This window comes from Alexandromys fortis, unplaced genomic scaffold (assembly GCF_014885135.2).
Source record: "Alexandromys fortis isolate MF-2015 unplaced genomic scaffold, M_Fortis_MF-2015_v1.1 scaffold_150, whole genome shotgun sequence".
NCBI classification, from domain to species: Eukaryota; Metazoa; Chordata; class Mammalia; order Rodentia; family Cricetidae; genus Alexandromys; species Alexandromys fortis.
The window spans coordinates 2,189,774-2,217,705 of record NW_026068027.1 but is presented as its reverse complement, the minus strand read 5'-3'; the positions used below and the strand labels follow the sequence as shown (position 1 = coordinate 2,217,705).

The window sequence follows — 27,932 nt, the reverse complement described above, 5'->3', positions numbered from 1 at the left end:
AGCGGAGCCGAGCCGAGCCCGAGCCGAGCCCCGACGCGCTCCGTCCGCCTGCCGGCTCCCGGGAACCCCGACCGGCTGGCCGGAGCTTCATTGGTGGCAGCGCGGGGAGCCCCAAGCGCGGGGAAGCGCGGCGGACCGGGGACGCGACTAGGGAGGCGCTGCCGCCCTAGAGCGGGTGACGGGAGCCGGGACCGCGGCCTCCGGGACCCTGCTGCCCAGGCCGGCCGGGCGGGAGCGGGAGTGCGTGGACCCCACCCTCGAGACAACCGGCGCCCGGACCTGCACCCTCTCCCGTAGGAGGGAAGACCCTCCCCACTGCCGGGACCGCCAGAAGAGATCTCCGCAGGGCACGCGCTGTCCCTCCCACGCTGGCTCTGGAGGAGACCCCCAGAAGTCGGGAAGGGTAGTGGGACTTGAAGGACCCGGAGTGAGATCGTCTCCACTCCTCACCGCACTCCAGACAGTTCGGGACTTTGGAGGCAGAGAGAAAGGGAGCCATGCCTGTGGAGTAGGCACCCCGCATCCCACCCAGTACTCACCGCCGTGAGGCGTCCTGACACGCACAAGCCAGGACTCTCCGGGGAACCGGCAGCAATCGGTTCCAGTTTGCTGGAGAGTGGAGGACCTCGCCCCTCAACTTCCGTGCACCTAGACAGTGGACCCGGGCAGAGCCCCTCCGCTCAGATCTCCAGCAGACGGAAAGAGCCCTCAGCCCCTGAAAGAGCCAGTTTGGGGGAGAGGGGGATTCCCCCAAGGGGGAGGAGACAACTCCTGGTTGGGAGAGGCTCCTCCCCTCCTCCCCAGGGTAGCAGGCAGGGTGTGGGGGGTGTGCCACCTTCCCCAGGTAGGTCCACCCTCTCCCCCTCCTCCTCCTTCGACTCCTCTTCCTCGGGGGACAGAGTTCCCCGCTCCAGCTTGGGAGGCTCCGCCAGGCGCTGGAAGAGCCACAGAGCATGAGCCCCGTCACCTGCCTGTGAAGAGGGGAATCCCTGCAACCACAGACTTCTGTACCAGGTGGTTTCCTCCGGTGGCTGGGGGAACCTTGGAGGCAGGTTAGTGCTTTCTTGCATCTTGTCTCTGTGGTTTTTACGCACCAGTAGTATGGGGGGCTGAAATGGTGGATCTCGGGGTTCATGCCAGTGGAAGGTAGAATCCCCTGGGGGATGTTTTCTGATGGACCTTCTGCACCGGAAGCTACATGTTGTTACAGAGACTCTGAGAAACGGGCTTTTTAGGTAGGTTTCGGAGACCAAAGGGATGGGCCATTTGCGGTCCCTAAAGAAGTGGATGCTCTCTCTGCACTGAGAACGGACAACAGGTGCGTTTCAAGGACGCCATGGTTACTGTGAGGAATGCGGGACACAGCACAGCCAGAATCCCATCCCACAGCACTCTGTTTGGGTCTTGTCCTCTGCTCAGTGGACCTGCCCGTAAAGTCATGGGGCATCTCATGTCTTGTCTAGGGCATGCCTACGTCAGCTTAATGGCCAACAGAGGTCTTCTTTTCAGTCTGTGACAATGACTATTTGCCTGTCAATCTGTCCCCACCTATCTATCTCTATCTTGGGTACCAGGAGGCCCTTCTGACATCCCTGCTTCAGGTTGGATGTCTGCCCTCCATAAGAAGGGTGAATTCACATGTCCGGAGGTGAAAAAAACTGTCTAGGGTAGTGCACACTGGTGGGCTGAAGTCTTCCCCAGATACTGGTTCTGCCTCAAGTCCTCTATATTCGCTGACAGTTCCTCCGGAAAAATCAGATTGTGGTTTAGAGGCAGGGAGTGTTTCCTAGCGTCCCCCACCCCCACACACCTTGTCTGCAAGAGTTGACCACCAGGGAGGTCTGACCTTCCATGGAGTTTTTAAAGAGCTTCCTCCCAGAAAAACATCCCCCCCACCCCCACACACCTTGTCTCCAGGAGTTGACCACCAGGGAGGTCTGACCTTCTGCAGAGTTTTTTTTTTTTTTTTTTTTTTTAAGAGTTTCCTCCCAGGAAAACATCTACTGGTCTCAACATCTCTCTTCCTGTTCTCTTGTTTAGTTCTGGGTCCCAGGAACCTTGTGGTGAAAATTTTCACCCTACCTCAGGGAGTCATCAAAATCCAGAATCTTTAGAAAAAGCAGGACAAAAGACAACCAAGAAATTTTTTTCTGGTTGAGCCTGGACTGTGTCTGGAGCGGAGCTGAGTTTTTACCCGAGGTCATGACCTGCGGGCCTGCTCTCCCGTCTGGTCAGTGGACTGTGCCTCATCTTCTGTATGGGGCTTCCCCCTCTTGGGTTTTCAGTATCTGCCTTCCTAGATGGGCCCTGAGCAGACTGCCTAAGTCTCTGTCCCGTCACTTGACCCTGGAGGTTTCTGTAGTGACGGAGTGTGATTCAGGGCTGGAGTTGACAGGTCCGATGGCCGTGCTGTACAATGATGTGCGTGCTTCTGAGTGGAAATGAACGTCGCTCGGTGTCTGTGTTTTGAGTGTGTACACAGAGAAGGGTACATTGTTGTGTTCAGACTGCTCTCAGATCCCTTAGCATTGTTTGTGGCAGGCCTGTGGAAGCAGGCGACCCTCTGCAAGGGCCTAGAGTTGGGAGAAAAGCTTAGCCGCCCCCTCCCCCACCAGTGGGAATTCTCACGGCCCCCTCTTGGCAGCCATCCCTGGCAGCAGGGCAGCCCTTTCTCAGGTTGGGCCTGTTGCTTCCGCGACTGGTAGTAGAGCCTCACCATGGGTGCCTCCAGTCCTAAAAAGGATGAGGGTCCTTTACTTCCACGTCTAGCACCGCCTCGCCTCCTTTTGAAAAACAGATGTCTGGTGTAGCGGGGTCTGTTTCTTACACAGCACCTCACCAGACGCTGGGGTGCAGCTTCTGAACGGCTCAGTGTGACCGGCTCAGCGCCAACTGTCCTGTAGCTGCTCCAGGCGGACCCACTCATTCAACTGGCTCTGCCCGGACAGGACTCAGTGCGGGGCTGGTCGGATTAACTGTGATGTGAACCGTTCTGTTTTGCAGACTGTATCTTAGGCCTGCACCTAAATCCCCTTGAAAGACAGTGATGGTATTTCCCCATCCCTTCATCCTTGGAGGTTCCCCCTCTTACATAGCCAGGACTGGATTGATAGGAACTTGAAGGAAGCTTGCTTGGAAATTCGGACGTCCCGGCAGCCTGCAGCTTTGCTCCAGCCTTGCAACGCGACCACTGCACCTTTGATCTTTCTGATGCTGCCTCTACTTTCTGCTCTAATTTCTACGTTCTTTTTTCTTTTTCAAAAAAAGACTTCAGTATTTTATGTCTATAAGTATTTTCTCTTCAAGTATGCACACTAGAGGAGGGAATCATCCCATGGGACTACAGTTATAGATAGATGTGAGCCACCGTGTGGGTGCTGGGAATTGAACTCAGGCCTTCTGGAAAAACAGCCACTGCTCTTAACTGCTGAGCCATCTTTTCAGCCCATAGTGTTCTCTTTCCATTAAAAGACTTCGGTGCTTGGTACTAAACTTTGGGTCTTTTATTATTTGTTTTTTTAAAAAAGATTTCTTTTTTCCTTTTTTTTTTTTTTTTTTTTTGGTTTTACGAGACAGGGTTTCTCTGTAGTTTTAAAGCCTAGCTGGGCACTAGCTCTTGTAGACCAGGCTGGCCTTGAACTCACAGATTCACTAGCCTGGGATTAAAGGCGGGTGCCCCCACTGCCTGGCTTTAAAGATTTTTATTTATTGTGTATACAGTGTTCTGAATGCCTGCAGGCCAGAAGAAGGCTCCAGATCTTAGCACAGAAGGCTGCGAGCCACCACGTGGTTGCTGAGAATTGACCTCAGGACCTCTGGAAGAGCCAGAGCTCTTACCACTGAGCCATCTCTCCAGACCCCCTAATGTTCTTTGCTTTTTTCATTCAAAAGTAAAGGTTCACCTGGTAAGTGCTTTAGGCATCTTAAGAAATATAATCTCTACAACAACTGTTGTAGGAATAGTTAACCTTTATGTAAAAGAAATTTAAGCTGGTCAGTGTGGCACACACCTTTAATCCCAGCACTGGAGGTGAAGGCAGGCTGGTCTCTGAGTTTGAGGACAACCTGGGCTACAGAGTGAGTTCCAGGGCATCTGTGTAGCCAGCCAGTGTAGCTGGGGCTACCCAGGGAAACCCTGTCTTGAGAAACAAATTTAAAAAAAAAAACTTCAGATTTGTGTGTGTGTGAGACAGTGTCCCACTGTATCGCAGTGGCTGGCCTTGAGTTTATTATGCAGCTCAGGATGACTTAAATAATAGCAATCCTCCTGCTTCAACCTCCCAGAGTGCTAGGAGTACAAGCTGAGTCACTACATCTAACTTATTAGAATTTTTTATTTTATAGAGATAGAAATTAAGATACAGAGACGTTAAATGACTCGTCTATAGGAGCTGGGCTGGAAAGGCAGGCAGCGTGGCTGATCATGAGATACACTCCGCCACTGCCCTGTTAGTTTTGGCACTAGGTACAGCCCAGGAAGTTATCCCTCTGGGATACCCAGCTTGGGTTCCACAGGGAGGACAGTTATTAGCTGTCTGGGTAAGATGGGCAGCCAACAGCTCAGGCTCTTGTGACGCTTACAGGTCCCATACCTTCGGCCGTGGCTTCCAGAGAAGACGTTCTGTTTGCCTTTGTTTTGTTTTCTGCCTTTCCCCAGCACTGAAGTCTTCATTAGTTGTCCCGTGGATGTGATGGAGCCTGCCCTTTGGCTGCCTTTCCCAGATTCTCTATTTCCTTCCAGTCTTTCAGCATGCCGAGAAGAATGTGGCCCGACTCAGGTTCTGCCTCAGCCCAGTGGCACGAGGCCCACCTGGAGAGAGGTCTGGGTAACTAGGTTGGCTGGCCTGAGAAATGGAACCACCTCTTGTTTGCTGTTCTAATAATAGCCCTGGACATTAGCCTGGTGCCATTATTTTGGGGAGTGTGGAATGTGTGGCAGCTACGCGCCTTAGCTTCATTCCTGTCCCTCCAGGGATGAAGCTTGGTAGGGGCTATGACTTCATTTCTTTTACTGGAGGGGGAAACTGAGGCATGAAGACTTCATCAGGGAGCGAGGGATGGCTAGGGGCAATTAGTGAGTCAGTGTTGGGGTTGGGAATAGGATGGAGGAAGCTCAGTCAATCTCCACTGCTCTTTACGAATGGGGAAGTGAGGGGGTAAGGAAGTGGGCCAGGCTAAAGAGCAGGGTGCTGGGAGACCCGGAGGACCAGGCCCTGTGAGCTTTGTGGAGTTCATGCTGGAATGGATCCTGAGCACTGAGGTTTGCGTTTGGAGGGAGGGCTGCCTGGGAGGGGAGTGGAGAAAGGTGTCTGACCTCAGGGAGGGAAGGGTGCTGGATAACTAGAAAGAGCGGGGAGTGTTTCCCTTCCAGGAATTCCTGGTGGTTAGCGTGTGTCAAAGGGGTTCTGTAAGGCCTCTATACACTTTGAATCCACCTTCATGCTCCAGATTGCGTTCGAGAGCAGCTAGAGGAAATAACTGAAATATGTTGGCTCTGAAGTTGAGACTTCCTCGGGTTATTTAGCAGGAGATAATAGGGGCTAGGAACTGATGCCCTGTAGGCCCAGGAGGATTGCTTGAGTCCAGAAGTTTGAGACCAGTGTGGACAACAGACTCAATACTCACACGCGCGTGAGCGTACCTGCACAGATACACACACACACACCAGGTTGAAGAGGGCAGTGGCCAACTGACTAGGGAATAGGGATGAACTTGGTCCTTGAAAATTTACTAATTGGCATGTCACTGTTGATCTTAGAGTATCCAGCTATGAAACAGATACTGTCAAGCTCCCTGCTGTAGTCCAGAGGCTGGGATGTTTTAACCCAGCAACAGGCTAGAAGGTGTGTGGCTTCCTGGAGTGGTGATGTGTCCCTGTTGTTTTCTAAGTTTCCAAGGTTTGGGGCAAGGTGATACTATTAGGAAGAAATGGTTGGCGCTGAAGGCCGAATGGGCAGGCTTTCTTGGTACAAGTTACAAACATGGCCGCATTGTTGTTCTCTGCTCAAACAACTGTTGGGGTGCAGTTAGGTCTCTTGCTGACTGGGCTCCCGAAGATGTTCCCTTCAGCTTTGTGGACTAGGTGTGCTGCTGGTGGGGAGCACCGGGCCAGGTGCATGTGAGTACAGGTTGATTTCCAGGGTGGGACCTGGTCAGGAGGGGAATGAATCAGAGTTCTGACCTGTAGGGGAAAGGGCAAGTGTCTGTGGCAACACTACAGTTGAGGATGAAAAAGTGAGAGCCTGAAAGGTATGTGGTGTGCTGGGGTTAAGAGAGAGGCTAAGGGGTCCTGTGTGGGCCTGCCAGGTGTATGAGTCTGTCCGTGCTTACCTGTGTCTGGTCTGGTTGTGCACCTTTTGGCTTTGGATTGCCAGAGACATGACCCGAAGAACAGGGTTCTCACCAGCGTCCCAAGTTCTGAGGGGTAGCCGTGGCTGGTGCAGAGCACCGGCCGTCCTGCTGCCACTGAGCAAGAAATGCTCGCTGGAATCCTGCAACAGCGCAGGCACAGACCTGTTAGACAGCAAGAGCTTAGGGGCTCCCTGGCTTCAGCTCCACGGAAGTGCCAAATGGCTACGCAGAGGTTCCTGTCAGCCTTTCTAGACCGGGCCACACAGCTACTGTCCCCCGTTCCTCACCTTCCTCCACCAACATGTCACTAGCTAGTTACACCTCCCTGGTGGTGAGAGCCTTGGCGGTTTGGTTGGCGGCTGGGCGGGCGGCAAACATCAGGCGTGGGCGGACTCTCTAGCACTAGGAGTTTGCATGGAGGTGCAGCCAGTCTGCGTGCCTGGCTGGGAAGGAAGGAGGGAGCAGGGCGGGGAAGGGGAGCCAGCTCTTAGCCCCACGGAGGCTATTTTTAGCCAGGCTATCTGATTGTTACCGGTGTGCACACAGCTGGGTGGCTCCCTGGCTCGGTGAAGCCCAGCAGGCCTGGGAGGTGGGAGGTCCCCGTTGATGACTTCTTCCTGGTGGTGTCTGTGGGCGGGAGCCTGCCTGGGACAGCTTTAAAGGTGTGAGGGTAGCTGTGGACTCAGAATCTGTTTCCTCTGTGTGACTTTGTTTGGTAATGTACGCCGTGTATATGCCGTGATCTCTGTGCGCGGGTCACTGTCCCTGGGGCAGTCTTGTATCCTGCTGTTGCCGGTTGTCATCATTTGGTTATTTATTTATTGTGGTGCTGGAGACAGAACCCAGGACCCCAAGCAGGTATTCTACACTGAGCTACACCTTCAGCCCCCCTTTTGTTTTTTAATTTATCTTTTAAAGTTACTATGTTTTTTATGGATGAATGTTTTGCCTACATGGATGTATGTATGTATGTGTATTGTGTGTGTGTGGGTGCATCATACTCTAGGAGGCCAGAAGAGGGTGTTGGATTCCCCGGAATTGGAGTTTATAGATGGTTGTGCGCCTTGGGAATGGAACCTAAACCCTTTGCAAGAGCAACAAGTGTGCTAAACTGCTGAACAATCTCTTGCCCCTCTCTTTGCCTTCTTATTTTGAGACAAGGTCTCATTGCCTAGGCTGCCTGTGAATTCACTGTGTAGCCCAGGCAGGCCTTGAGCGTGTGATTCTGTTGCCTCAGTCTCTGGAGCAGTTGAGGATACAGCCCTGTGCTCCCAGACTCAGCTCAGGTCGAACCTGCCCTTGGGAAATGCTTAGCATGCCTTCTGTTAGATGTGTGTAGCAAAAGATTGCGTGCTCTCGTTTAGTTTGGAACTCTTTTAAGAGAGTTGATGTGTGCTTCATTGGTGTATACTTGTGTTTGCTCAGACTGTCTTTATATGTGCTATTGCTATGTACTTTTGGGTGCTATATATAAACATACAAGTGTCATGTAATTGGAGAATGGACTTCAGCTAATTTTACCTGCTGCTTAAGTGGGGTTGATTTTTTTTAAAAACTTATTATATAGAGTTTAAAAATACTGTGTTGTAGGGCTCTAAGGAGAATTGGAATATTTCAGCTTTTGTGGTGTATGCTATCTGGTCCTGCACAAAGGGTTTTTTTTTTTTTTTTTGGTTTTTCGAGACAGAGTTTCTCTGTAGCTTTGGTGACTGTCCTAGAACTAGCTCTTGTAGACCAGGCTGGTCTCGAACTCACAGAGATCTGCCTGCCTCTGCCTCCCGAGTGCTGGGATTAAAGGCGTGCGCCACCACCACCTGGCCACAAAGGGGTCTTGAGGCTGTTCTGGATGTAGAACTCAGAAGAAACTCCAAAAGAGGTCCTCTGAAATGTTGGATCATCTGGGTCATCCACTCTTATTGGAGATTTTTGAGGGGGGGGGGTCTTCCTTGATCAAATCTGATTTTTCTTAATCCGGAATGAATCCACAGCCTCTCATTTCCTGTGGAAACAAAAGCAAAACCTCTTCTCCAAAGTCAATATCTTTTGACTTAAATTTTGAAGTCAAAATACCTAGGTTGAATTAATCCAGCAGTACTTAAATGTCTTTTAGCAGCTGTTGCTCCTTCCTCAGCCATCAAACAATTCAAAGGCAACACAATAACAACATACAGTATCCAGACTCTGTGTAGTTTCCATCTTTATGTGACTTTATTTTAAACTCTATTTCTTTTATTTTTTATTTATATATATATTTTTTTCCGATAAGAAAAATTTGAAGACATTGAAACACTTTGTATTTAATATGTTCTTACTTATTTATATATTTCTAAAGACAGGGCTTCTCTGTGTATCTTTGGCTGTCCTAGAACTTGCTCTGTAGACCAGGCTGACCTTGAATTCACAGAGATCTGCCTCTATCCTGAGTGCTGGGATTAAAGGTGTGTCCCACCACACCCAACTACTCTCTTACTTTTTTTCTCTCACAAGTCTACACATATTTTTAAACACAGTTTAAACCGTTTAGAGTTTGTTGTTGTTTTTTTTTTTTTTTGTGTGTGTGTGTGATCTGAATCTGTCTTTACTGTATATCTCTTTTTTTCTGACCACATGAGTCTAATTTGCTAAGAAATATGGCTAGGATTAAAGCTGGCTTTGGTGGCTGGAGCCACTCCATTCTTTAGCTTTCTGAGAGTCTAGCTTCACAGTGGAGGTACTAGCGGGAGCCATGTTTCTTGCCACAACTCTGTGGAGTATCAAGGTCCTTGCCACCACCAAGAAGTATGCTGTCGGCTACTCATAAACACCACTTAATTGTTTTGTGGCAGGGCCTTTAAAAGACCTGCAAGGTTTTTGTAACTATAACTGAGTCAGGAAGCCTTGTCTTAAATGATAGGTGCTTGCCTCTAGCAAACAGAGTCCACCCGAGAAAATGCTACTACCAAGAAGCAGTGCTTAATGCTGTTCTTTTGTGTCTAGAATTACTTCTTAAGCTGTCTTACGTTTTAAGTGGATTTAGTTGTCCATATTGGTACCATTTGTTGACAAAATTTTTTTGTCCCTTTCAGTCCCACAGTCATTCAGTCCCAAAAAACCACACAGAGGCCTATATTAATTATAAACTGGTTGGCCTATTAGCTCAGGCTTCTTATTAACTAACTCTTACATCTTAAACCATAATTCTTGTGGCCAATCAGCATTTTATTAAACCAGTACAAGTGACAAACCTTTACAGGGTACAAGACCATTGTCCCACAGTTTTTTTGTTTTTTTTTTTTTGGATTTTCGAGACAGGGTTTCTCCGTAGTTTTTGGTCCCTGTCCTGGAACTAGCTCTTGTAGACCAGGCTGGCCTTGAACTCACAGAGATCAGCCTGCCTCTGCCTCTGGAGTACTTGGATTAAAGGCGTGAACCATCACCGCCAGGCTGTCCCACAGTCTTGTGCCCTGTAAAGATTTGTCACTTGTATTGTTTTAATAAAATATTGATTGGCCAGTAGCCACGCAGGAAGTATAGGCGGGGCGACCAGAACAGGAGAATTCTGGGAAGAGGAAAGGCTCAGTCTGTAGTCCTCACACAGACACAGAGGAAGCAAGATGAGAATACCTCACTGATAAAAGGTACCAAGCCATTTGGCTAACACAGAATTTTGGGTTAAGATGTAAGAGTTATAAGAAGCCTGAGCTACTAGGCCAACCAGTTTATAATTAATGTAGGCCTCTGTGTTTCTTTGGGACTGAATGTCTGTGTAACTGGGAGGGACAGAAAATTCTGTCAAAGGCGGGAGAGGCCTTGTAGTGACACTCTCCATTAAGATGGGGGTATGAAGTACTCCGTCATCTGGTGGGAGACTTGTGGCACTTGCACTTGGGATCATGGGTTGTCTCAGGAGAGCATTTTTGAGTAGGAATTAAAATGGGAAGAAACTGCTTGCCTTATGCATTGGACATGGGGTTGTTCTGGCTCCAATAAACAGGAAATTAATCTGCCTTCCTCCCCTCTTTGTCTTCTCTGCAGAACCCAGAAGCACAATGGCCTCTGACCTAGAGAGCAGCCTCACCTCCATAGACTGGCTGCCCCAGCTGACTCTCCGAGCTAGTATTGAGAAGCTGGGGAGCGCTTCTCAGGCTGTGCCTCCAGGGGGCAGCCGAAAGTGTTCCCCAGGCTCTCCCACGGATCCTAACGCCACCCTCAGCAAAGATGAAGCAGCAGTCCACCAAGATGGCAAGCCACGCTACAGCTACGCCACCCTCATCACCTATGCCATCAACTCCTCACCCGCCAAGAAGATGACCCTCAGTGAGATTTACCGCTGGATCTGCGATAACTTCCCCTATTACAAGAATGCTGGCATTGGCTGGAAGGTGGGATTGTTTCTACGGCCTGGGCTTGTACTTTGCCGTTAGCAATCTTTCCCCTACTTGTATTTCTTCCTATAACCTGGTCTGGTTCCTTCTGGTCTGTCTGAGGGATATATAAACTCAAGGTCTCTTCTACCCCTACTTTTATTTACTTGAGTCTAAATCAGCCTCAGCAGCTTTATCATGGAAACACTAGTGATGCCAAGTAATTAAGTATAGTTATAGGATAGCAGGATGCTGTTGGTTACCACACCCTCTTATTGTCCTGTTCCCCCAAAAGGGCAGTCTTTGATTTCTTGTCTTTCTTGTGGCTCTGCAATGTTCGAGTCATTGAGCAATGCAAGGCATGACTCCTGCTTTGGTAGGAAACTCATCAAATTTCTATAGCTCCCTTGTCATCGTCTTTTGAAACATTGTATGTATATTAAGAATTGAATGTATATTACTACTCTCTAGTAACCAGGTCCTTTACCAATAGCTGGTTCACTAACCAAGCAACGATGTTGTTAGGGAGAGAGAGTGGGAACCCTCCTTGCAAAAAGAAGGTTGATATTAAACTACATATTTTTTAGCCAGGTTTAGTCACACATACCTTTAATCCCAGCACTTTGGAAATATACATAGGTGGATCTGAGTTCAAGACCAGCCTGGTCTACATAGCAAGTTCCAGTCCAGCTAGGGCTACATAGTGGGACCCTCCCCCAAACAAAAAAGAAGAAAAAGATGGAGGAGGAGGAAGAAGTAGAAGAACCCAAACAATAAATCCCCCAAAGATCTATATATTTTGGGACAGTGTCTCATATGGCTTGGGCTGGCCTGGTCTGACCTGGAACTCACAAATGTAGCTGAAGCTGACCTTGAACTACTGATTCTCTTGTCTTGACTGCCCAATATTGGGATGACAGGCCTGCAGTACCAAGCCAGGCTTTCTTGTCATTTGGAGCAGCAACTCATTTGCCAGATGTTGAGGAGGAGTGGGAATTAAATGTTGTTTTCTCATTTCTCACTCCATAAATCACTGTTGACTTACAAACCAGATGATGAGCTGAGGCTGTTGGAAGCATTCAATCTTGCCTTGATACTTGTGTTCCTCTAGGCTACATCTCTCGATATACCAACACATACGTACCACGGCTTTTCCTTTTCTCCAGATATGGTCATTCTGAGTGTTGTTGAGAAAACGGAGCTGGTCTGTGCTTTGGTTTCACTCCTGAGTTTTGTTTTTTTTAAAGTCCTTGTGTGTGTGTGTGTGTGTGCATTTGCATGTGTTAGTGAGGGTACAAGGGTGCCATGGTGTTGTGTGCCACAGCACACGAGGAGCTCAGAAGACAACCTTGGGTGTTGGCCCTTGCCCTCTCATTTGAGACAATGTCTCTTTGTTGTTAACACGTGTGTAGCAGGTGGAGTGGTCTGTGAACTTGTGGGCACTGTCTCTGCCTCCCATTTGCTATAGGACAACATAGTGCTCCCAGTGTGTAACCCTGGGATTATAGAACACAGTACTGCTCCTGGCTTTACATGGGTTCCAGGTATTTAAATTAGTCCTTGCACTTGGGAGCTTTACTTACTGAGCCATCTCCCCATCGGATTATTTTTCTTGTTATATTATATGTAAACAGTATAAAAATACTGTTCTTTCGCTTTTTGTGGGGAATGGAGAAGAGAGGTAGAGGTAGATATGAATTTGAGGTGTTTATTTGTTGGTGTGGGTGTGTTCATGTGTGTACAGGTGAGTACATGCTACTGTGTAGTGTGATCTTCCAGGATTTGTTGTTGTTGTTGTTGTTGTTTGTTTCTTTTTTTCTTTCCCCAAGACTGGGTTTCTCCGTGTAGCCCTAACTTTCCTGAAACTCACTCCGTAGCCCAGGCTGGCCTTGAACTCACAGAGATCCACCTACCTCTGCCACCCCCAAGTGCTGGGATTAAAGGTGTGCACCACCAATCCCTGTTTCTTCCAAGGATTCTTACTCTCCACTTCACATCTAATCCTAAAACCTGGGAGTACAAGCTGTGCGTGGTTACACCTAGTTAATGTGAATTCCAGAGATTTGAGTTAAGGTAACTTAGGTCTCTTGCTTGGGTGCCACACTCTTTATCCACTGAATTAGTTCCCAATCCCTACTTAAAATTTATTATTATTATTATTATTATTATTATTATGTGCATAGGGTATGTGTGCACGTGCTCACGGGCCTGTGCCACGATGTGCATGTGGAGGTCAGAGGATAACTTTGTAGAGTTGAGCCTCTCCCTTCTGTCTGTATATGGGTTTCAAGAATCAGGTGCTCCAGGGTTGTGTGGCAAGCACTTTGCCCTTGTACCCCATCTCATTGATTCGTCAGCACCCCTCCTCCCATGGTCTTGCCATGTAGCTCTGGCTGTCCTGGAACTCTGTGTGTAAACCAGAGTGGTCTCAGACTCACAGAGATTCCCTGGTATCTTCCTCCTGAGAGCTGGGTTTATTAAGAGCATGCAACTATGCCTAGCTGTTTTTTTTTAAAAGATATATTTATTTATTTTATTAAGTATACAACATTCTGTCTCCATGTATGCCTGCACGCCAGAGGAGGGCGCCAGATCTCAGTACAGATGTTGTCAGCCACCATGTGGTTGCTAGGAATTGAACTCAGGACCTCTGGAAGAGCAGCCAGTGCTCTTAACCACTGAGCCAACTCTCCAGCCCCGGCTGCTTTTTTTGAAAGATGGTCTTTTCACGCAGTCCTGGTTGCCCTAGAACTCATGTGACTGAGACCCGGCTGGCTTCTAGCTTGTGGCCACTCTATTGCCTGTGTCTCCTAAGTGCTGGGCTTACAGATGTGGAGCACCGTGTCTGGCTATTTTTGTTGTTTTGTTTGTTTTTTGAGACAGCGTCTTCCCATGTAACTCTTGGCTGTCCTGGAACTTGCTATCACCAGGCTAGGCATGACCTCAGCGATCCTCCTGATTTGAGGCATAGAACCCGTTGTCAGTTTGGTAGGAGGGCTGAAAAACCATAAATTAGCGTTCAGGACCACCTGGTCGCCATTGCCTCTCACCATTTAGTTAATTCAGTGATTCTCTCTTCTCACCCCTGTTTTCTGTGTGGCTTCTGGGCCTTCCAGCAGTACAGTGAAGAGCTGCTGCGTGTGCCCTGGGACTCTGCTGTATGTTCTTCTGTGTCTCTTTGGACAAGGCTCAGACCTAACTTGCTTCTTTGCTTCCCCAGAATTCCATTCGACACAACCTTTCCCTTAACAAGTGCTTCCGGAAGGTGCCCAGACCTCGGGACGACCCTGGGAAGGTGAGATGCTGGGGAACCAGAGGGAGAAGGAAGGAGAGCTAAGTAGTTGACACTCAGTCCTGTGGCTGCTCTAATTACCTAGAAGAGGAAGCCATGTTAGTTTTAAAAGCATCGTTGTTTTTCCTCAAAGGAAGAACACAGTTGCCAAGCTTCTGGATTCTCACTAGAACGGGTGACTAAGAAAGACGATGAAATCTTTTTGTTTTTAATAGGGATGTTTATGATAGAGTTGATTTTGAGGTTCTCCTTTCCTTCCTTCTTTCCTTCCTCCTTTCTCACCTCTTCCTTCCTGTCTCCTCCCCTACTCAATCCTTCCTTCTTTTCTTTCTTCTTATGTTTTAAGATAGAGTCTTGCGTTGTAGGCCTGGAACTTAATAGCTAGCCCCCAACTCGGAGATTTGAGTGGGGGGGATTAAAGGCATATACCAAGGTGGGTATTGTGATGCACACCATTAATCCCAGCACTCAGGAGGCAGAGACAGGTGGATGTCTGTGAGTACAAGGCCAGCCTGGTCTACATAGAGAGTTCCAGGATAGCGAAGGCCTTATAGAGAAATTCCGTCTTAAAAAGCAAAAGCCAAATAATTAACAAAGGCATGTGCTGCTATGCCCAGCCTGTTTTATTTCTCTGAGATAATCTCACTCTGTAGCCCAGGCTGCTACTCCTTTGAGTGGCACTTGTTCCTACATGTAAAATGTTAGCTCTTAACCTTTTTTTTTTTTTTGAGACTAGCTCACTGTATAGCCCAGGCTGTCTTGAATTTACCATTCTCCTTCCTCAGTCCCTCCTGAATGCTGGGATTACAGGTGTGTGTCAACATACCCAGTTTGCTTACTATCTTTTTGGAAGCAAAGTCTTTTCTATGCAAAGTCTTCAGGTTTTACCTACCAAAGGGAGAAAGGAGGAGGGGGCATTCTCCCCATTTGACAGATGCTAACGCCCACTGGACTTTTGCCTCAGCTCATAAGGGGAAAAGGTTGTGTTTTTCTGGCCATTTCCAGTTCTCTGACATAGCTACCATTGTTCTTCTGCCCCATTGGAACACTTGAAGCTACTGTTTGCTCTGCTCAGTGACTTTGAGGACAGCTCTGTTCCTCTCCCTCGGCTTCTGTCTGGATGTCCAACACTGTGCTTTTCTCTCTTCTCCTTCTCTTGCTCCTCCTCCTTGCCTGATCTCACTTCCTTCTTCCTTCTTCTCTTCTCTGCCTGGGAATCCAATTTGAGGCGTTGTCCATGCTAGGCAAGCTTTCTGGCACTGAGTTACATTTCCCAGCCCCGCCCCATTCCCAGCACAACTGTGAGAAGCTTCCTGAGCACCTGTTTCCACAGGAACTTCTGTAGGTAATACGTTTCTTCTTGGTGGGCTTGGGTTCTCCTTCCAGGGCTCTTATTGGACAATTGACACCTGCCCTGACATTTCCCGGAAGAGAAGGCACCCTCCAGATGATGACGTAAGTGCTTCCCTCTTTGGGACATCCCTTTCTTGGATGTTAGTCATTTCTGTGGTAGGTTTGGGTTAATAGCAAAGGGGAGACAAAGGCGTGGACAAAGGTAGGTGTTTCACCTTTGCATATGGATTTATCTCTCTCTCTCTCTCTCTCTTTTTTTTTTTTTTTTTTTTTTTAATTCTCAGCTGCCCCAAGACTCCCCAGAACAGGAGGCCAGCAAAAGCCCCCGGGGAGGTGTTCCAGGGAGTGGAGAAACCTCACTGCCTCATGAGGGGACTCCTCAGATGTCACTGCAGAGCCCCTCTTCCATGGCCAGCTACAGCCAGGTAGGAATCCGGCCACGGGCACAGGGCAGTTGATGGATGGCCGAGTAGGTTCGGATACTGCCCTGTTCACAGCTACATGCTAAGGACCCATGATACGCTAGGCAGGGAAACTGAGAAAGAAGGAAGGGGAGGGAACCAGATGGACAGATGAAGAATGGCAGAATTCTGAGCAAATCAGGAAAATAGGTGGTGAAAAGAACAAGAGCCAGGAAAGCTGCAGCCAGGACAGGAAGGCAAGGGGACCCTGGGGAAGGGTCATAGAGAAGAAATGGGTAGTGACAATAAAGAGGTCAGATTCAAGACATGAGCCCACCAGAGCAGGAAGAGCAGGTGAGAAACTGGTCAGCTGGAGAAGGTGACAGGGATGGGCCCGAGAGCCTGGTGGCTGGTGGCCTTTGGAGGGTTGTACTGCTTCAGAAGGGACTTAGATCATCATCCTTACCTGTTTCTGTAGGGCCCGGGGTCTGTGGATGGTGGAGCAGTGGCAGCAGGGGCTCCAGGCCGCGAAAGCACAGAGGGCGCCCCTCCCCTCTACAACACCAACCATGACTTCAAATTCTCCTACTCAGAGATCAACTTTCAGGACCTCAGCTGGTCCTTCCGCAACCTCTACAAGTCCATGCTGGAGAGGTCCTCCTCCTCCTCCTCCCAGCACGGTGAGTCTGCAGCCAGGACAGGCCTTAGGTTTCTTTTCTGTCTTTCCTATTTTTCTTTGACACCAGGTCTATGCATTCCTGGCTTGTCTGGCGCTCACTGTGTAGATCAGGCTGGCCTCAAACTCGCAGAGATCTGCCTGGCTCTGCTTCCTGAGTTCTGGGATTAAAGGCTTCTTATATTGTCAAATAAGCGGTAACATTCTCTCCTCTTCTGATTTCTGTCTTTTGGTTGTTTTTTAAAATTGCATTTTAGTGTGTGTGTGTGTACGCGCGCGCACGTGCCTGCACATGAACTGTACATGCCATGGCACATGTTGTCAGGACAGACATGTGGGACTCAGTTCTCTTCTACCATATATGTCCCAGGGATCACACTTGGGTTGTGCTTGGCAGCAGATACATTTAGCTGAATATGCCATCTTGCCAGCCCCCAGTTTCTTCTTTTAATATATGAAACTGGTCACTGGTCAGAGGAAACATAAGGACTAAAACTCTTTGGTGCCAGAGAGCTGATTGAGTTATTATCTTCAGAAAATAAACTAGATGATCATCCAAAGGCAGCGATTTCCCTCACCCCCCTCCCTCAGTACTGGGGATCCGACCTCGGGTCCTCTGTGTGTCTGTGTCTGTGTGTGTGTGTGTGTGTGTGTGTGTGTGTGTGTGTGTGCGCGCGCTCCACCAGTGTACCACACCTCTAGTTCTGGGATAGCGATGGGCTGTGAGCCAGTCATTCAGAGTTTGATCACTAGGGGGCAGTAGTAGTATCCTTGCCCAAAGAATCCTTCCGCTTTATTAAAGTAAATAACTTGATTTTCTTTCTAGTTAGTTAGTGAGATTGAGACATGATGGCAGCTGTCTCAGACTGGTCTTGAGTTTGAGACAGTCTAGCCAAGGATGACTTTGAATTTCTGATCCTTCTCCCTCCTGAGTGCTGGGATTACAGGTGTGTTCTGTTACATGTTTGGTTTAAGAGCTAGGATGGGAACCAGGACTGAATACAATCAGAGCAAACACTGAGCTATGGCTGGGGCAGCCGACTGAACCTCACCTTCAGCCCCTAGCACTTTATTATTATGATTATTTCCTTTGAGACAGGGCCCCACTATGAACGTTTTTGTCCTGAACCCCTTTCTGTAGACTAGCCTGGCCTTGAACTCAGGGAGATCCCCCTGCCTCTGCCTCCTGAGTGCCAGGATTAAAGCTAGTGTTTTTTTTTTTCTTTTTTCTTTTTAAATGTTTTATTAAGCTTTCCAGACTGGTTTTTTTTAAACTTATTTATTTATTATTTGTTATACAGTAATCTTTCTGCTTGTATGCCTGAAGGCCAGAAGAGGGCATCAGACCTCATTACAGATGGTTGTGAGCCACCATGTGGTTGCTGGGAATTGAACTCAGGACCTTTGGAAGATCAGGCAGTGCTCTTAACCGCTGAGCCATCTCTCCAGCCCCCTATTTGTTATTTTTTATTTTAAAATATTTCAAACAGATGCCAGAGCAGAGTGGATAAATAACAAACCCCTGGCTTCCGTCACTTAACTTTATTTTGTTAAGATTACTGTATTTGCCGCGGAGCTTGTTTCGAAGTGGGAATAGCTGAGTGAACTCCCCAGACATCATTCCCTGTGAATTCTGTCTCTGCATGCGTCGCTCAGCGGTGAGCACCTCTCCTTTCGTCTGCACCACACCTTACCATTCCCGGCACGATGAATACAGCAGCTGATATCCTGCCCATTTGCAAATTTCCACAGTTGTTGAGTGAGAACTACTTAAAAGTCCTTATTGGGTGGCCTCCTGAGATGGTGTGGCCCGGCGCTCTGCTGTGATTGTATCTGTACAGTATTCTGGTTTGCTTCCTGTTGCTGTGCTACAGACCAGGACTGAAAGATGGATACCTCGAGAGGACAGGCAGGAACTGAAGCAGAGGCCGTGGGCAGTGCCACTTACTGACTGACTTCCCATGGCTTGCTCAGCCTACTTTCTTTCTTTTTCTTTTTGAGACAGGGTTTCTTTATGTAGCCCTGGCTGTCTTAGAACTTACTATGTAGATCAGGCTGGCCTGGAATTCAAAGAGGTCTGCCTGCCTCCATCTCTTGAGTGCTGGAATTAAAGGTGTGTGCTGCCATGCCCAGCTTCAGCCTGCTTTCTTAACCCCTTGTCCAGGGATGGCACTACCCACAGTGGTCAGGGCCCTCCCACTTCAATCATGAGTTAAGAAAATGACCCACAGAAATGCCTGCATACCCAGTCCGATGGCGGCATTTCCTCCTTGGTATCCCTTCTTTTCAAATGACCCTGGCTTATGTAAAGTTGACCAAAAAAGCAACCACACACACACAGATACACACAATTGCACACTCATGCACACATTTTTGCATGTGTATGTTTTTGCATTTGAATATTCAAATGTGTCTGTGTAAATGTGTAAAATGTGTATGCTTGTGGAGTTCTGAGATCAACATCAGGTGAACCCAGGGCTAGTGACCTTGCTCTGGGACCCTCCTCTCTGCCCCCTCAGTACTGGGATTACAGGTGTCTGTCCACCCTCCTAGCATTCACATAGGTGTTGGGGATCCGAACACTGCATCTCACAAGTGCACAGCAAGCACGTTACCCCACTGAGCCATCTTTCCAGCCCCAGTTCATGTATTCCTAAAGAAGAAGATGTATTGGTAGAGCTGGGGGTTCAAGGGAGGCGTCAGGTCTTCCTGTATATTGGGTCGTCCATTGTAGGCAGCGTGGACTAGACATAATGCTGAGGGGCACAAGGGCCTCCATCACATTAACTCTTCCGTCTGAGGTCTGTCATCCCAGCAGAGAGAAAATGTAAACTTGGGTTGAGTCCCTTTCAGAACCTGCTGATATGTCGTGAGTTTCCTCTCCTCTCTGCTCCTCCCTCCTTCCAGGCCTCTCTGCCATTCTCCTTCCCTGTTCCCTTCTCTCCCTTCTCTCTTCACCTCAGCAGGGTCTCTACAGACCAGGCTGGCCTTGAACTCACAGAGGTCCTCCTGCTTCTGCCTCCTGGGTGCTGGGATTAAAGGCGAGTGCCACCACTTCCCACCCAGAAAACACAATTTGAAAAAAATACCTGCTAATGTTTAAGGAACTTAATGATTTTGAGAGCTGGTTGAGTGGTGGAGACTTTAGGGTTATGTACTGCTATTTTCGCCACTGTCCAGGTTAGCTCTTCCTTGCCCAGTCGCTGGAGAGGTTAACCAGTCCGGATGCTGCTTCCCACCCAAGCTGCATTTCCTGATCGTGAATACGAGAAAGCAGAGCCACAGAGGCCTGCAGAGCCGATCGGGCGGAGCAAGCCATTATAATTTATTTCTTTAATTTCATCTGCCATGTGACTTCCTTTGAAACTGATCCCAGCCCTATACCTAAGTCCCCCCTCCCCCCCAAAAGTAGCATTAAAGGTCACCAATGGAGGTTTTAAAAATTCTTATTAATATTTCTGTGGTCACCAGTGCGTCAAAGCTTTCCCATAACCTAACTGATTTTCTGGTCTGTTACCTTCTAGGAGGACACAGGGTCCTCACGGTCACAGATTATGCTCTTGTCCTTTCAACTCTTCTGCCCGAGCTCTCTTCCTGAGAGAAGATGCTATTTAGTGAAACTGTCCAGCTCAAATCACTTTTCTGTTTCCTCCTTCCCGGCAGGGTTTTCCTCACTCCTGGGAGACATGCCGCCTTCTAACAACTACTACATGTACCAGCAACCTCCACCTCAGCAGCAGCAGCAACAGCAGCAGCAGCCGCCCCAGCAGTCACAGCCACAGCAGCCACAAGCACCCGCTCAGGGCCCCTCAACTGTAGGGGGTGCCCCTCCACTGCACACCCCAAGCCCTGATGGTTGTACTACCCCAGGGGGAAAACAAGCCGGAGCCGAAGGCTATGGCCCCCCCTCTGTGATGGCCATGCATCCCCCGCCACTGCAGCATGGTGGCTACCACCCTCATCAGCACCATTCCCACCCTGCCCAGCAGCCACCGCAGCAGCAAGCACAGAGCCAGGCGCCCCTCAACAGCACTGGCTTTGGTGAGCACGGAGGGGACAGAGGAAGCTGGGAGGAGGGTGAGTGAACTCCGTCCTGCTGGCGTGGAGGAGCCATGGGTGGAAAACCTAGCAGCTGGTCTTTTAGGTTCAGTCTCTTACCCTCTTCCCTCATCTCAGCCGATGGAAGTCGCTTCGTAAAGCCCTGTACTGTGGGGGATTGAAGTCGGGGGTCTCACTGTTTCCTGTTCATAGTCATAGATGAATTAGCATTGGTTTGCATATTTGCCTGTGAACTGGCCTGCTAAAAAGACAGGTCACTACCATTCCTGAATCCCCAGTGGTCGTGCAGCTGTTAAGCCGGGTGGGTCGCGGTGAGAGCCTTGCGCGTGTTGACTGCTCTCTCCGCCCTAGCTCACTGCGCCTTTCTCTCCGTAGCCTTCCCTCCAGACTGGTGCTCCAATATCGACTCCTTAAAGGAAAGCTTCAAAATGGTGAACCGGCTCAACTGGTCCAGCATTGAGCAGTCCCAGTTCTCAGGTTAGCACTTTAAGGACCACTTCCGGAGTGGGAAGAGGGATGTACCAGGACCCAAGTGATGCCCAGTTAGGTGTGGGACTGAGAATTTCATCACTTCTGCATGTTATACAAGACAGATATAAGTCTTCTCAGGTTGACTCAGATGTTTGCCATTGTTCTAATACCACAATGCTTTGTGCCTGTCATCTTTGTCTTGGGGAGGAGGAGAGGCTCCTGGGAGTCAGATACCACCGTTTTGTAGTTTTGCTTCCTGACAGAGAAATGATAGGGAATTCATCAAGACACTTGGAATTTTTTTAAAAACATTTATTTAGTATGAATACAGTGTTCTGTCTGCATGTACTCCTCCACACCAGAAGAGGGCACCAGATCTCTATAGATATGAGCCACCATGTGATTGCTGGGAATTGAACTCAGGTTCTCTGAAAGAGTAGCCAGGTTAAGAGTAGCTCTTAACCTCTGAGCCATCTCTCCAGTTCCAAACATTTTTAAAATATTTACATATTTTATGTACATCGGTGTTTTGTCTGCATGTATGTCTGTGTAAGGGGGTCAAGTCTTGGAGTTACAGACAGCTGTTAGCTGCCATGTGGATGCTGGGAATTGAACCTGGGTCCTCTGGAAGAGCAGACAGTGTTCTAAATTATTGAGCAATCTCTCCAGCCCCACTTGAAATATTTTTATTCATCAGTGAGATGCAAATTAAAATAAGAATTTGGCAAGGAACAAATAGAATGGAAAGTTGAAAAGATGTAAATCATGGCCTCTGGATGGTCACTTTGGGATTCCCCTTTGAGAAAAAAAAGTAGTTTCAAATTTTGCAAGAAGCATCCTTAGCTAGACTGAAGTGAGGATTATTTCTAGTCTTTTTTTATTCTAAAATTGTGAGTACAGAATAAGGTTAATGCAGTCCTAGAGAAAAAAAAATTCTCATTAAAAAAACCTGCCACAGGGGCTGGAGAGATGGCTCAGAGGTTAAGAGCACTGATTGTTCTTCCAGAGGTCCTGAGTTCAATTCCCAGCAACCACATGGTGGCTCACAACCATCTGTAATGAGATCTGGTGCCCTCTTCTGGCCTGCAGGCACACATGCAGACAGAACACTGTGAACAAAATAAATAAATAAATAAATCTTAAAAAAAAATTGTAAAAAAAAAAAAAAAACCGGGGCTGGAGAGATGGCTCAGAGGTTAAGAGCATTGCCTGCTCTTCCAAAGGTCCTGAGTTCAATTCCCAGCAACCACATGGTGGCTCACAACCATCTGTAATGAGGTCTGTGCCCTCTTCTGGCCTGTAGGCATACACACAGACAGAATATTGTATACATAATAAATAAATAAATATTTTTGAAAAATACATTCTCTTAAAAAAAAAACCTGCCACATTTAATGATACTTGTTGACATACTGCATTTCAATATATACTGATCACACAAGGAAGAAAAAGGTATAAGTCACTATTGTTAGTACACAGTGTTGGTGGTACAGATGGGAGGAGCTGCACCAGGGGTGGGGTGGTAGGGGCTTTGGTAGCTGTTGGCATGGCTGGTGTTCTCATGGTGGTGGCTCCTCAGGGTTGGCATGGCTGGTGTTCTCATGGTGGTGGCTCCTCAGGGTTGGCATGGCTGGTGTTCTCTCGTTTGCAGAGCTGATGGAGAGTCTACGGCAGGCAGAGCAGAAGAACTGGACCCTCGACCAGCATCACATCGCCAACTTGTGTGACTCGCTCAACCACTTCCTCACCCAGACTGGTCACATGCCCCCACAAGGGGGCTCCCACCGACCACCTGCCCCTGCCCGCATCACTGACTCCTGTGCTCTTACCAGCGGCAAACCAGAGCCATCCATGAACCAAGGTATTATGCAAAGTTTCCAAAGAAGTGGACTGTAAAGGAAATGAAGGGTGAAGGGAAGAGAAAGGAGGAGCCAGTTTGATAGGCAGCGACCAGACTGAGCCCTGGGACTGGTTTATTGACGGAACATCTGTTGATCAGTGAAGTCCGGCAGGAGGTCCTAAGGAACTGCAGAAGCAGCAGACCTGGTTCCTTTTCATACCGTGGTTTCGGAGATCAAAATTACTTTTTAGAAAGGGAGGAAATTTGGCAAAGAAAGTTCTTATTCTAAATTGTCCCAGGAATAATCTTCACCTGACTCACACAGGGGGTTCAAGCCTGTGAAAAGGGATCTGATGATGATGTTTCTGGTTATTCTCAGATCTTTGATATTTCACACTGCCAGGATCCATCCCTTCTCACCCTAAGAACTGAGGATTGGTAGCTTCTGCAGAATGCTTCCTGCTTGCAGGATCTATGAACCAAGGCAGGAAGAGAGACAGAGGCTGATGGGACAAGGGAATGTGGTTTTTTGTTGCTTTGTTTTTTGTTTTTGAGACAGGGTTTCTCTGTGTACACAGTCCTAGCTTAACTCTTGCAGACCAGGCTGGCCTCGAACTCATAGAGACCCACCTGCCTCTGCCTCCCAAGTGCTGGGATTAAAGGCGTGCGCCACCACTGCCCAGCTGAGAATGTGTTTTTTTTTTTTTTTCCCTGCTTTGTTGACTACAATAAGCACCTAGTCAAATAACTCTTGTTTTGCTTTGGCAGTGAACTCTTATGGGCATCCACAAGCCTCCCATCTCTACCCTGGCCCAGCACCAATGTACCCAATCCCCACCCAGGACACAACAGGATACAGTCGCCCAGGTAAAAGCTGGGGAGTGTTTCATTGACAGACAAGCATGCTCATCTCTCAGTGTTGTTTCTTTCTTCCTGAGCCCTCTTGCTGTTCTGGCTACAGCTGCTAGGATGGGTGAGGGGCGTGGGGGCGTGGTTTCCAAGGCTGAAGGATGAGATGAACCACCCTCTAGGGAGGGGTAGTCTTTTTTTTTTTTTTTTTTTTTTTTGAGACAGGGTTTCTCTGTAGCTTTGGAGCCTGTCCTAGAACTAACTCTGTAGACCAGGCTGGCCTCGAACTCATAGAGATCTGTCTGCCTCTGCCTCCCAAGCGCTGGGATTAAAGGTGGTGCACCACCACTGCCCGTCTAAGAAGAAAGACAGTTTATTTAATTAAATTTGCCCTATTTATAGTTCTAGGAGTGGAGCTAGACCTTGCACATATTAGACAGGCTTTGCTTCTGAGCTACAGAACTTGGGATTGCTTTAAAATTGCCTTGTGTGGCAAGAGAGGTGGCTCAGTGGTCAAGAGCACTAGCTTTTTCTTCCAGAGGACCTGGGTTTGATTTCCAGCATTCACATGGTTGGTATAGCTTACAATAGTCTGAAATTCCAGTTCCTGGGGATCTGATACCCTCTTCTGGCTTCTGTTGGCTCTGCATGAATGTGATACACAGACATACATGCAGGCAAAACACACATACAATAGTACAATTTTTAAAAATTAAAAAGATCGCCTTGTAATCGCAATACTGAAAGGAAGTAAAATTATAAACGTAAGTGAGATAGCTCTGAGGGGTGTTCATGTCCCGTTGGGGAGTCAGGATGGGAGACAGGCAAATGGAATGCGTGCTTTATGTAAACATTTTACCCACATCTAGATTCATGTCACCTGACCATTAGTATCAGGGATCAGGGATCTAGGTACCTTTTCTTTTTTATATGTGTTTTTGGCAGTGTTAGGGTTAAACTTAGGGTCTCCTAGTGTTGTACCACTGACTGAGTTGCTTTCTCAGCGTGGGATTGAACTGTCTTTGGGGTGGGCAGAGTACAGGCAGACACGGGACCACTGCAGACGGCACAGACGAGCAGATTGTTTGTGTTTAAATGTATTGTAGGCACATTCCTGTTGGCATCTCATGTGGGCACTAGTTCAGTTTTTAGGGTGACGCCTGTTTCTTTGTCCATGCACTACAAAGAGGACTTTCTGTGCTGCTGTTTCATATAATATCACCTTAATAACTTAAGAAGGTGTCAGATAGTCTTCAAGAATGCAGAGTGTATAACGTGTGCTTTGGTGTGTCTCCTGAGCTGTCTCTGAATTAATAGTCTGTCACAGAAAGAACCGCAGGCTGCTCAGTGTCATTGGGCAGGACACGCCCCATCTAGACGATGGACTTGTGCTCTCCGGTTTCCCTCATGGCCTGTCTTTCTCCTTGACAGCACACCACATGGTTCCTCGGCCACCTGTCCCCCCTCCTGGTGCCAGTGAGGAGATCGCCGATGACTTCGACTGGGACTTGATCACTTAATGAATCGGAGTGGACATCAGCCCACGGCCTGGTGGTGAATTCTCGCCATGGGGGAAGAACAGTCCCCGCCCATCCTCCCCAAACCTGTATATAGATATATAGCTTCTTCCCATTCTCTTGTCAGAGAAGCCACCGCAAGATGCTGCCGAAGATAATCCCATTTCCTTCCGCATTCTCTGTTCCCTCCTCATTCTTTTATTATTATTCTAATTATATTATTATTATTGGTTATATGCTGCCCAGTCTGCTGCCCCTCACCATGGGCTATGCCCTCCTCTTTCCTATTTGAAATTTTCAAGCTGCAAATCTTGGCCATGGTAGCCTTAGAGAAAGGTTTGAAATTCTTGTTCACCTTCCTCTGAGAAATGCAGTGCCACTTCCACCTTTCATCTCTAGATTGTGTTCTGTTCCTGTCTGTTTCAGGCTGGCCTGAAGAGGCCTCAGCAAGGGGAGGGGGTCTAAGACACTGTTTGGCAGCCATGACTTTGCAGGTTTTATTCAATGGTGCTAATTGTGTCCTCTGAACTCTTCCTGTATGTACCCAGTCTTTTCTTCTGGTAGTCCTCATTCCCCATGGAGGGTAGGCTTGGACAGTGGAGTTGAGTAGAAAGCCGTGGAGAAGTGATGGGCTGTAAATCAGCATGAGGTTAGGTGGCACCGCCATGTCAAGGGATCTCTGGTTTTCTCCTGCCATGTCAAGGGATCTCTGGTTTCCTCCTGCCATGTCAGGGCATCCCTGGCTTCCTCCTGCCATGTCAGGGCATCCCTGGCTTCCTCTTGCCTTGTCTAGGTATCCCTGACTTCCTCCTAGATCATGCTCTCAGGTTAGCTTATGAGAGGGCATGAGGACCACTGTTCATTATAGGTTCAGCATCTTGGGAACACTTTGAACTTAAAGCATTTGATTTTGGAAAATAATTCTTTCTGAGAATTAACTGTGGCTATTACTGCATATGTAAGTTATCTTCCATCTTTTCCCCTTCAGCAAATACTATTTTGTCTTCCTATAGCTATTTGTCCAAATAATCCACCTGTCTTATTTTTGTCTCCCATTTTCTGGGAGCCTCAAATGACAAAAGGAAGCCATTCTCATTCTGGGTTTCCTTGTGCCCTGGACGTGCTCCGGAAACCTCTTTCACGCCTGTCTTGGCAGACCCGTATCCGTAATATTGCTGATAGGAGGGAGGGGAGAAAGGAAGTTGGCATAGACGCAGGTCAGGAATGTGTTGTCTGTTTAACAACACAGGGAGTGCTTCTCCTGAAATCCCTATCAGTGGGGTTGAAGCTTTTGCTTTTGACAGGCAGTGAAAATTATAAGAGGGAAATTAATATAGAGACAGGATCCAGGGATGGCAGGTCACTCCTAGGCGTAGGATGAGTAATCTCCATTAACAGTAAATGGCCTTACTGGTCAGAGTTCTCAGTGAGTGTGTTTATTGGATTTGGCTTAAGAGAGGGAAGACCAAGTTTACTTACATTTTTTCTGAAATGGACAAAATAGACTAGACAAGGTCGATTTTTCTGTGGTTTCTGATTTTTGCTCATTTTCTTTTGTTTATCCATGATTTCCAGACAATGTGCTTTCCATTCTGATTTCCCCTTCGCCAGCCCCTTTCCTTTCTTTAGAAGGGGTTCATGTATGAGATTGTCGCAGTCCAGTGAGGCGAGGTGAAGGGGCAAGCTAGGGCAGTTCACTGAAGAGCACTTTATCTCTTGAAGCCTTCATAAGGAAAGAAGGGGGATAAGAAAAAGCCAGCACGATGGGAGATTATATTGAGGAGCGTTTGGTGGGGTTGAACTATGATGCAGTGTTTCCCGCTGGGGAAGGGAGTGTTTCTCTAGTTCTCTAGTGGGCGGCACATGCCTTTGCTCGGTACCCAATTGGGCATCTCCTTGTTCCTTCCATCCAGGTTTATTCTCTGTAGCTTCCCTTTGGTTTTCCCCCAACCTCTTGCCTTTGCAGAGCAACACTCCTTTTCTAAAGCTTTCCTGGTCAGATCTCTATGAGGTTGGGAAGGGCAGGCTGAACCACACTCCTAAAGGCCCCTGGCTCCTCTGTGTCCTGAGAACCAGTCTCGTGAAGAGCCCCAGTGGGCAGCCAGAGTGGCTGAAGTATGGGCTGGGCCTGGAGATGGCCTGAGGCCTCCTGGGCTTCCAGCTCTCCTCCACCAGGCTCAGGCTTGCAAAATGGCACAGGACAAACTTGATTCCCTTTGAGCCTCAGTTTCCCTCCCGTCCGTGCAGCGGAAAGAAAACTACTTTATTTTGTTGGTCCAGTGTTGCTGGACGTGAAGTTTTGTCATTGTTGTTGTCTTGGGTGATGTGTGCAAAATCGTAGGAGTCACTGCCTATAAGAGGAAATAAGGGAAAAAGCAGAGGAGGAGGACAGAAGGAGAGATCATTGGGTATTGATCCGCCAATCCTAGGCTTCCTCTCCTCAACTCCCATGTTTCTGGTTTGGTGAGTTCTTTATACCACCCATAATGCTTTGCATTGGTGCAGGCTGGGAAGATGGTGTATAGGCTCACAACTTGGTTTTTTTTTTTTTTTTTGCATGCTTTCTTAATAAAAAAACAAAAAGGAATGTCTCCAGTTTTTATCTTATTGGTAGTTTTCTCTAAATTCTTTTCGCCAGGGTGGGAGAGGAGGGCTGTGAGAGGACTTGGCTCCTGCTGGTACCCTGTTACCCTCCTCCATCCTTGCCACCGGGTTGATTATCTGGCTGTCTGCAGGAGTGGTGGGCAAGAAAGAACGAGACATGGATTTCATAGTTGGTT

The 27,932-nt window shown here is 48.1% G+C and overlaps 1 protein-coding gene across 4 annotated transcripts; it reads left to right on the top strand.

Annotated features, from left to right (window-relative positions):
- Nucleotides 1–27,739, top strand: Foxj2 (forkhead box J2). Of its 4 annotated transcripts, none has more exons than XM_050164060.1 (12): nt 1–1,052; nt 3,721–3,905; nt 10,366–10,712; nt 13,915–13,989; nt 15,373–15,441; nt 15,624–15,764; nt 16,219–16,420; nt 20,080–20,493; nt 20,851–20,952; nt 22,598–22,807; nt 23,555–23,653; nt 25,067–27,739. In XM_050164060.1, exons 3-12 carry the CDS (start codon nt 10,380–10,382, stop codon nt 25,153–25,155), a joined length of 1,734 nt encoding a protein of 577 aa, XP_050020017.1. In that variant the 5' UTR covers nt 1–1,052; nt 3,721–3,905; nt 10,366–10,379; the 3' UTR covers nt 25,156–27,739. The 4 variants fall into 4 exon arrangements, with proteins under 4 accessions (XP_050020017.1, XP_050020018.1, XP_050020021.1 ...); XM_050164064.1 differs by having other exon boundaries at nt 2–1,052; nt 20,080–20,457; XM_050164061.1 differs by lacking the exon at nt 3,721–3,905.
- The last annotated feature ends 193 nt before the right edge of the window (nt 27,740–27,932 follow it).

Bases quoted from the DNA above. Each gene is read 5' to 3' on its own strand.
- Foxj2 (XM_050164061.1), top strand. From the start codon at position 10,380: ATGGCCTCTGACCTAGAGAGCAGCCTCACCTCCATAGACTGGCTGCCC. The intron at 15,442-15,623 runs GTAAGTGCTTCC...TTTAATTCTCAG, and splicing joins GGCACCCTCCAGATGATGAC to CTGCCCCAAGACTCCCCAGA. The intron at 16,421-20,079 runs GTGAGTCTGCAG...CCTTCCCGGCAG, and splicing joins CTCCTCCTCCTCCCAGCACG to GGTTTTCCTCACTCCTGGGA.